Source organism: Sinocyclocheilus anshuiensis, unplaced genomic scaffold, assembly GCF_001515605.1.
Source record: "Sinocyclocheilus anshuiensis isolate Anshui unplaced genomic scaffold, SAMN03320099.WGS_v1.1 scaffold562, whole genome shotgun sequence".
In the NCBI taxonomy this organism is placed as follows: Eukaryota; Metazoa; Chordata; class Actinopteri; order Cypriniformes; family Cyprinidae; genus Sinocyclocheilus; species Sinocyclocheilus anshuiensis.
The window spans coordinates 191,594-202,019 of NW_015544158.1; the positions used below are offsets into that span (position 1 = coordinate 191,594).

The 10,426-nt window shown below is 36.1% G+C and overlaps 1 protein-coding gene and 1 pseudogene across 2 annotated transcripts in view; one reads left to right on the forward strand and one right to left on the reverse strand.

The window, feature by feature from the left end:
• LOC107695449 (protein-lysine methyltransferase METTL21C-like) overlaps window positions 1-2,002 on the forward strand; it is an 11,544-nt pseudogene extending 9,542 nt beyond the window's left edge.
• A 1,400-nt stretch (window positions 2,003-3,402) lies between these two features.
• LOC107695478 (transcription factor Dp-1-like) overlaps window positions 3,403-10,426 on the reverse strand; it is a 22,493-nt gene continuing 15,469 nt past the window's right edge. For both annotated transcript variants that reach the window (XM_016495403.1, XM_016495404.1), the window contains exons 6-12: window positions 7,894-8,059; window positions 7,597-7,743; window positions 7,434-7,502; window positions 7,216-7,367; window positions 6,973-7,139; window positions 6,799-6,877; window positions 3,403-4,517 (exon numbers count right to left, since the gene is read on the reverse strand). In XM_016495403.1, coding sequence (XP_016350889.1) covers window positions 4,382-4,517; window positions 6,799-6,877; window positions 6,973-7,139; window positions 7,216-7,367; window positions 7,434-7,502; window positions 7,597-7,743; window positions 7,894-8,059 — 916 coding nt within the window. In that variant the 3' untranslated portion in view covers window positions 3,403-4,381. The remainder of the gene's footprint in view (window positions 4,518-6,798; window positions 6,878-6,972; window positions 7,140-7,215; window positions 7,368-7,433; window positions 7,503-7,596; window positions 7,744-7,893; window positions 8,060-10,426) is intronic.

The following is a 10,426-nucleotide window of genomic DNA, read 5'->3' on the forward strand; positions in this document are numbered from 1 at the left end:
CTTTTCCACGACATTCTAATTTATTGAGATGCACCTGTATTTCCTTGGCAGAGCCGTTTCTAGCCAATTTGACGCCCTAGGCGAAATCCCTGTTGCTATTCGCTTAACCCCGGGTCTTAGTCGTTCTAAACCCCGCTTTTAACCCCTGGTAGAGAAACGGTTTACACTTGCAGTTTAGAAGCCCACCGCTTTTTCCCGCGGTTATGAAAGCGTTAACCCAGCACTGCCGTGCCAAATCTGCAGTGTGAAACGATTCTGTGTTCGAATGTTGCGGCTAGATGCTTAGCAACAGAGGCCCAAAAGCGTGCCTCATATTCACGTGCTTAACCTTTGGACAGTCACAAATCCGCGTGTTGTATAAACAGTAGTTCCAGCGTTAAAGGGAAAAATGCTGACATCAATAACTTTACCTTAATAGTACGAAATGTCCATTCAGGAATAGTCCATAATAGGGTCGGCAACAACATGAGGATGCGCAAAGCTGAAGTATTTACATAAATAGGTCGCTCGCTGTCTTCGTCCAATCATTGACACTGACACAGTAAATATGCAAATAAGAACGTCAAGCGTGTATGTGTGTGTGTGTGTGTGTGTGTGTGTGTGTGTATATATATATATGTGTGTGTGTATGTATATATATATATCAGTATGTATATGTCAAGCCAATAATTCAATAAGTTATTGAATATAAAACATGAATCTAAACAAATTGTGTTCCAAATTTGAGGTTGATATCCAAAACGAGCTTTCAGTAAGGTGTTTTTGGGTGCAGTACCAAACATTCCACCAGATGAAATTTGTTTCCAATGCAGTAATTTTTTTTTTCAGCACAATTTAACCTTTTTCATTTAATGTCCATGCATTGTGTGTGTGTGTGTGTGTGTGTGCAAGTGCTAAAACCTTTACCAAGTTTCATACCATTATGATAAAGAAAAATTCTAAAAAATAAATAAATGTATAAATTTTTCTGTCAAAAATGACCAAAGAGCACTAGATGGTTAAGTATTTACAGTGTAAAACCTCAGCCTACTAATAAACATTGTTAATTATTAACCCCAGTTTGGAGTTTGCAAAGATGCATGTGTACGTGTTTGCACACAGGCTGTGGCTCTCTGTCGGTATTTGGAGAAGAACCGGGAACAGGTTGATCTGCTGGATAAAGCAGTGCTGGAACTTGGAGCGGGAACAGGACTGGTGTCCATAGTGGCAAGTTTACTGGGTACATTACATTTTTTTTTACTTTATTTGTTTGTAATTACCATTTATTTTCATTTACAAGTCTTTTACACCATTTTCACATCAAGGTGCCTGGGTCACGGCCACAGATCTGCCTGATGTCCAGTCAAATCTGAACTTTAACCTCTCGCGCAACACACCTCAGGAGGCGAACTTCCTCTGTTCTGGGGTCAGGATGTGAAACGTGACTTCCTGAGTGCCGTCTACAATTATGAATATGTGCAGATGTGATATATCATCACAACTTTCTAGACTATCTACTGATCACCATGCAGTACTTCTGCAAGCCAGGAACCACCCTACTGTGGGTAAATAAGGTCAGGCTCTATATTTTTCCATGTAACCATTCATTTTAGCTAACATGTTTTTTAAGCTTTAACAAGCTTTATGTCTTTAGGTCTGAGGTAGCCTCTTTTATAAGACCCATTGGCTGTCATCATTTCATTTCCAACAGATGCGATTCCAATCTGACCTGCGTTTCATTGAAAACTTCAAAAATGTTTTTAACGTCACATTGCTGGAAGAGATCCCACAAGAGGAGATAAGGATCTACCAGGTCACTGCAATGAATTCAGCCCAAATGAGGGAGAACCAACATGATGTGTAGCAAGAATTGTTGTATGACAGGAGATTCAATAAATGTCCAATAAATGAATCTAGCAGCCCCAACATTGAAGGGAGGGTGCTCCACCTTTTGGCCATCTGCAAAGTTACAAGGAATGATTGCGAGTGCTACTATTATAATGCAAAAATCAGGATCTCAAAAAATAGGATGACATTTGTATTTTATTTTTGGTTATTAAAAGCTTTGGAAGCTCTTTTTTGCTTCAGAGTTTTTTTTTTTCAGTAATCCAATATTGTACTACTTGTAGTTGTCACTATTTATTATTTTTTGTTAATTAAAAAAAAAAAAGGATGAAATTCTATTGCATTTGCAACGTGTTGCAAAGTGATAATTTTCTTCCTAAATCTACACTACAGTTCCAAAGCTTATCGTCAGTAAGATTTTAATGAATTTATACTTTCATAATTATATCATTTATGTTACAAAAGATTTATATTTCAAATAAATGCTGCTCTTTTGAACTTGATTCATCAAAAATATAAATAAGATATAAAAATATTAAACAGCATGACTGTTTTCAACATTAATAAGAATATTTCTTGAGCACCAAATCAGCATATTAGAATGATTTCTGAAGGATAATATGACACTGAAGACTGATTCTAATAACTAAGATACTAAAAATAGTTCACAGTATTACTGTTTCTACTTTTTTTTTTTTTTTTTAAATGCACCCTTGGGGAGCATAAAAAAAAATTCTTTCAAAAACAAAAATCTAAATTTACCGACCTCAAAATTTTGAACAGTAGTGTATTTGACCAGATGGAATAAATAACATCATATTTTAAGAAGGTACATTCATCCTCAAGAAAAGTGTGACAAACAAAAAGACATACTAACATTAGGCTGGTCTAAATGGTTACCAAGCGAAATAGACGAGCTCATGGGGACGTCACTCAGGGAATAAGATGACTTGTCTACAGCCTTTGCAAATAGCATAATAAAGAAAGATGAGAGAAAGGAGAGTCCTGAAGAAGGGCTCGACTCTGGATCACACAGGGACTGTTCGTCGTACTTGGTCAAATGACTAAAAATCTGAAATTTGCAAAACCTCTCCACTTACGGTGATAAAATACTCTCGGTGAGTAATATAATACCAAAAACATGTCAGAATAAACAAAAAATTATTTACTATAGAAATGTCCATGACTTTTCCAGGTCTCGAAATTACAGCTTTAAATTTCCTTAATATTTAAGTTTTCACCATTTTTACCGTTAACTTCAATGGTTATGTGGTGTGGCAAGTGAATCCTAAAAGCACAAATATTCTCAATTAAAAATCTGTACAAACAGTCTCTCAAATAGTATCATACAGGTCATACAAATAAAGAATTAAATGTCAACTTCCTGAATGCAAATCTAAATCACACTAGGCACATACATAAAATAAAGTTTATTGAAATTAGTAGTATTACATTAGTGTCGCAAATAAACACAATGACTTTGAATTCTTAAAACATTCTTTATATTTAAATTTGAAACTTATATTAGATTACAGAAAAGTTACTTTGAGGAGTCAGTACAGTATTCAGTTGTTTTTTTTGTTGTTTTTTTAAAGGAACTTTTCAAAGGGAAAATCGATAGAGACCTAAAGTCCATATCTTTTTAATACACAACAATAATCTTACACGCTTCAAGGTATTACTGACGCAGAAAGAGCACACTAGAAACAAATTTTGATATGTGGTTAAGAAACAAAGCATTTTTATATTCCTATAACTGCTTTAAGGTACTGAAGTTTCTCAGATGTCCTCCAGTGTCTCTAGGACAGGTTGGCCTATGAAGCTCCAAAACCAAAAGAGAACAAACAAAACAAAAAAAGACTGACTTCTCAGAGTCCTCCAAAAAAGCAGCACTCTGCAGAACGCCAAGGAGCTGAACACACACGGGAGGAGATTCTACAAAAAAAGCCTGCAAGAAATCATCAGGTCAGCATATGAAAAGAGTCCACACATCCAAAGACCTGCCCTGCATGGGGCAAAAAATAGCAACCAGCTTTATAGGTTCTTCGATTCATTAGTCTCCGAATCATCAGAATGCAAATCAAGCCAGCCATTCAAAAAAAAAAAAAAGAAAAAAAGATCATTCAAAAACGGAAGAGAACTACTTCACACAGAGATCACACAACATTTTCCAACAGCACGCAAGGCTGATGTTTTCTTCAGGAGGGAACGTTCCAGAGGGTCACGCAGATCAGAGCGGATAACATCCAGTAGGAACACTGCGACAGAAAATAAAGTGACACCTCTAAACTTCAGCAAAGTCCTTCAGCTGAAAACTATAATTCCCAGCAGGCAAAGCGCACAGCCTGTGATGAAGTGGCTTGTCCTGAGCTCAGAAAGACGAGGATGAAAACAACTCATCCTATTAAAGCCTGTGTTCTTCAATGCCCTTCTCAGACAGAGAGTGAAAGAAACGGTGAGTTGCAGAAGAGGAAAAAGAACGATGTGGTTGATCAATCCTCAGATATGGCAGCTGGAAGAACTTGTGCACGATGGACAGGCTGAACAAGAACTGGGCTTAGTCCTCGTCATCGTTTTCGTCAAATTCATCATCATCGTCATCGCCCATGTAAGAGACGGGAGTCTCCACCCGAGAGCCGCTGTAGTGGGAGTCATTTGAACTAGAGGCCATCGTGCCGTCTGCCCCACCGTCACTGTAACAGAAACAGAGGAAAGAGAAACATGCTGAAATACAAGACACATACTATTCATTTTTTTTATTTACCTGTCATTCCAAAAGAAAGTATGACTTACTTTCTTTGTTGGAACACAAAAGGAGAAATTTAGCTAAATGTTGCCACTCTTTTACATATAAAGAATTTGAATGGGGAAAGACACTATCATACTTAAAAAATGAAATGGCACATAACCAGTCCATAGGGCATGCATGCTATATTTCAAGTCTTTTGAGAGTTTTGTTGCCAAAAAATGTATTATTCACTGAAATTCTTTCCCTCCACCTCACACAAAGTTATCAGATGGCTTCATAAGACTACTTTTATGGTACCATAACATTTTTGGAGTTTCAAAGTGTCTGTCTCAATTCACTAGTGTTGTATGAAAAAAAAGAGCTGCATGAATATTCTGCATAATACCTTTCGTGTAAAAAAAAAAATCCAGTTTTGGAACAACATGAAAAATTAAAATTTTTAAGTTTGGGTGAAGTATTTCTTGAAAATCTCTGCCTTTCTCACACAGAACAATCTCCTCGACAGCAACCAGTCTGGTTTCAGAAGTGGACATTTGACCGAGACCGCCTTGCTTTCAGTTGTTGAAGCCCTAAGACTGGCAAGAGCGGCTTCCAAATCTTCTATACTTATTTTGCTGGATCTGATATATATATATATATATATAGTATTTATAAAGTTTTAGCTTTTAGTTTTAATTACTTTTTCTTATTTGTAAGTTGCTTTGGATAAAAGCGTCTGCTAAATGACTAAAAGTCATTTACCATTATACCTTGCTATGTGTAGTGCGTTAGGCTAACCAAGACTTGTCATTTGCACTTATATATTGTTGCTCTTTTGTTAGTTTTGACTGCTTTTATTGTCCTCATTTGTAAGTCACTTTGGATACAAGCGTCTGCTAAATCACTAAATGTAAATGTAAATGTAAATAATAAAAAAAAAACTTGCTACGTGTACTGCGTTAAGCTAACTGAGACTTGTTATAGCACTTGCATATCATTGCTCTTTTGTTGATTTTGATTGCTTCCATTGTCCTCATTTGTAAGTCGCTTTGGATAAAAGAATCTGCTAAATGACTAAATGTAAATGTAAAATAAAACACCACATATAAAGCTCAAAAAGTTAGAAGAGTGGTATTATCACCATTTTCCACTCACTGTCAAAAAGCAATATGAAAACTATATTTATCATAACTTCTAAAAAAGTTAGTCATAATTTAATTCAACTCAACTTGCTTTGAAGGAAAGTTACTTATGGGAATGTCAAAGCAGCCCAGGTTATGGTCCAAGGTCAAATGGGTATAGCTGCATTTATTTGATCAAAAACACAGTAAAACAGTAATATTGTGAAATATTACTATTTAAAACAAATGCTCGCAATTTTAATATATATTTTTAAAGGGGACATCGGATGCCCATTTTCCACAAGTTGGTATGATTCTTTAGGGTCTTCATGAAATGTCTAACATACTTTGGTTAAAATTCCTCAATGGTCGTGTAAAACAACACCCTTTTTACCTTGTCAAAAACAGCTGTTCACAGAGACCCATTTCGGTGCATGTCTCTTTAAATGATAATGAGCTACTGCTCACCCCACCCTCCTCTTCCGTTTGTGTATTCCGTTGCGCGTTTCCAAAAAAAAAAAATCAAAAAAAATCAAAAACAAAATTAATCCACTGTGTCCTCAGTGGCTCTGATGTCGGGAGAAAATGTCGACTCTTATGTTCACTTTTACATCCTACTCCAAAACACCTGCATTATGATTGTAGGGTGGTTGTGTCCACACACTGTTAAGACACATTTATATGCAAACACCATGTAAAAGTGAATTTTGCATCCGATGTCCCCTTTAAAATGCAATTTTTTCCTGTGATGCAAAACTGAATTTTCAGTGGCAATTTTTCCAGTCTTCGGTGCCACATGATCCTTCAGAAAACATTATAATATGCTGATTTGCTGCTCAAAAAACATTTCCTATCATCATTGTTGAAAATGGAGGAAAACCTTTATTATTTCCAGGATTCTCTGATAAATAAAAAGTTTGAAAGAACAGAATTTATTCAAAATAGAAATATTTTATAACAATTTAAATCTTTACTGTCGCTTTTGATCCATTTAATGCACCTAATTTTTGAATAGTAGTAGTATGACTAGGAACTATCATAGTGTAACCTGATTCAATAGCTACTCGTTTACAACTCCATTAATTTTATTAATGAACAACTGAAAGGTGTACAACAGAAACTCACCTCCCAACAAGATAGCGGCCTCCATTAGCAGACGAAGCCCCTGTCATGTAGACATTACTGATAGGTCCCTGTGCCATTTCTGCATGCAAAAATAATCATCAAATTAAACATTTGATCTTTACAGCCACAAAACTTCAGATATATACTCTGATGTGGTCGCCAGCTGGTACTAACCTGTGACATAGGGCTCCAGTGCTTTGGGCACCAAGCTTCTGGCAGTCTTCAGGTCCTCAGCAGAGCACTTGCCCACCTCGAGACCACAAGCCATGCCCATGCGCTTCAACACCTCTATGTCATCATGAATCTCAAACATGCTATCGAAGTTGAAGAGGTACTCAAACCTGATCACAAACAAGTAATGAGAAAAGCTGTGTCATGCCACCAACAGCCTAAATGGTCTGGCTTTTGATATCATACTTGTCATTGGAGATGCTGCAGTCAATGACTGTTTTCTTGCTGGTGTTTACGATAATAAATGGCAAGCGAATGACCGAGTTGGCAAGTGGGGGCCTTTTCGTCTGTTGTTCTCTCTGGCGGTTCCGCTGTACAAGCTTCTTGAAGGCAATTTGCTGCAATCGAAACTTTTTTTAAAACAAGTTCATCACCAAATAATTCTTATAAGAGCGGCTTCTGACCTGTAAAATTAGTTCTTGAAGTTGCGACTGTTTTTGTTTGATTCTCTCCAAACGTCTTTGCCTCTCCACCTTAAAACACAATCAGTTAAACACAAGTAGTTGCTCTACTAATTGTCTAACAGAAAACTAAAACGTTCATGAAATAAAGGATCAGTACACCCACCTCCAGGTTCTGGCACTCCTGAGCAGAATTTGTAGGCAGGCCAATCCATTTGATCTCTTTCTTCTCTTTGGAGATGATGTTCATGGCCATCAGCACATTGAGTGCATCGTACACACGCCGTCGAATGTTCTTCTGGTCATACACATGCTGAATAGGGACAAACAAAGAAAGTGAAGCACTATTCATTTTAAGATACATGTGAATGATCAACTCTGTAATCAGTTTAAAGAGCTACACTTCTTCTCTACTCAACAAACAAAGCTCTGGATCAATGCCTAGCCACAGGAAGAGGCTTACCGCATCATTAGGGGAGATATGATTATCACCAGAGCTGAATTCAGCCACAAGCTCATCAGCAACCTCGTTGTAGGTTGTGACACCCTTCCGCTGGACCTTTTCGCAAACCTTCATCGAGAAATGTCTGAGGCCTTTCCCGTTCTTCTCCCCCTTCTTACCCCTCTTTCTGAGGAGAGAACAAAAACCCAAATTATTGCACGATATTTAACACTATGATAGATGACAGAAAAAGGAAGACCAAAAGAAATGTTTTGCTGCTGCTTTGTAGGAATTTTCCTAATTGTCCTTAAAGTTATATAGTGCTACCTTGGTACTTCTTGAAAGAAAACAAAATTGGTATCTGCTAGGGATGTTCATTTCGGTAATTTTTCCTAACCGACAACCGAAGCTCATTAACCGATTATTAATCAACAAGACTATTTTAAATTCTAATTTAATTAAATTAGAAAGGATAAGTGTCTGTGACCCCTTTAAAAATACTAACATTTGTTTCCCGGGGATTAATTTTACATGCGCAAAAAGCAGCAAACAACAGAACATGAGGATTCACATGGTCTTCATATCACATCACGCACCTGCAGTGCTTCTGCGGAGAAAAACATAATAAAGCTAGGCTATAGGCCTATATATAAAACGATAAATAGGTCTATACGAGAAATATATTTTTACTTAATAAATTAAGAAAACGAAAGAAAAACTGTGCAACAAGTAGCCTAGTATTCAGAGTTTCAGTTCATTTTTGTGCTGCGTAAAAGGAAACCAGACGGCAGAAAGTGGCATCCTATTTTTCTTTAGGCTTATTTTACAAACGCACAAAGATTTGTTTTTATTGTGAATGTACACAAATAAATATTTAGAATAGTTTTGAATAATGTCTTACTCTCATATGACCACAAATGAAGGAGTAGTAACACCATGTCTACACCGGACGCGACAGTTGCTGCGCCGCTCTGGTCTGGTTTAGACGGTGTAAGTTGTTTCAACTTTTAAAAGGAAAAAACAAGTGATCGTGCCAGCGCCTCACTCACGCAGTTAAGCGTTACTAACTGGACAACGCAGCCTGTTCATTGTCATAATAAAATACAGTCAATCAAACATATGGGAAAAAAAACTATTTAGTAAAAAAAAAATATGTAGTAAAATCTGTGCTGTTAAGTGTTATCACAGTAGACAGTAGCCTACCGCCGTGATGTTATGCAAAACATTTTGTTTTACTTGGATATTGGAACGAGTAGGCCTATACGAGAAATATATTTTTACTTAAATAATAAATTAAGAAAACAAAAGAAAAACTGTGCAACAAGTAGCCTAGTATGCAGAGTTTCAGTTCATATTTATGCTGCGCTAAAGGAAACAGACGGCAGAAAGCGGCATCCTATTTTTCTTTAGGCTTATTTTACAAAAGCACAAAGATTTGTTTTTATTGTGAATGTACACAAATAAAGGCAAACTTTTTACAATTCCGATTATCTTTATGACTAAAAGGAGTAGTTTCTTCCTCTGTTACAAGGACAAAGTTCAAGTGATTGTGCCGGCGCCGCATGCGCACACACAGTTAAGCATTGCTACCTTGACAATGCAGCCAGTTCATTATCATAATAAAATACAGTCAGTCAAACATATGGGGAAAAAAAAAAAACATACTGCTCAGTTTAAATATGTAGTAAAATCTGTGCCTTTAAGCGTTATCACCGTACCGCCGTGAATGATGTTATGCAAACCATTTTGCTTTACGTGGATATTGGAACGCGAGTGAAGTAGGCTACATAATAAATAATATTTTGGCATTCAAATACATCGCGAACACGGAAACATTTGATTTTGTGTCGAATGAGAGACACAACGTTGGTTTCAGTTTCGTTTTAACCTAAATTAATTTGTTTTGGCTTGTCGTTTAGCTATAGCTTCTTATATTTTTAATTCTTGTTCTTTTCTAAATACTGTTAATTGAAAGGCTTTGTTGTAGAGTGAGGAGAACTAAAATAGCCTAGCTATGTTTACAGTGTTTATTATAATGTTTGTAAACATTTCATGTCGGCACAGGGTTTCTAGAGACATGAACAAGTTAAATTTAAGACTTTAAGACCTTTTTAATACCATCTTATATGAAATTTAAGACCTAAACCTGTAATGGAAATACACATTTTATTACATATATGTAATATTTAATGTGTTTAAATTAAAAAGAAAACAAAATATCATTGCTGTAATAAATGATATTTATTACGACGATATACAGTGAACTTTTCATGTCAGCAGACAATATTCCATACAAGATATCCCCGCAAAATAACTGCATCACTGAGGTTTTTGGTGGAGTAAACAATTTATTCTGAAGCAATATTTTCATCAGTGTTCCATCAACTTTTACATACTTAAATCTGCATATTTTTAATTTTCATTTACAAAGGCCTATTTTTAAACTTTTTAGATGTATGCATCATCTTACATGTCAAATTATTACAATTTATCAATAAATTCAATATACACTATAGGGCTGCTACCAGTCAGATTAAATAATTTACACTGCAAA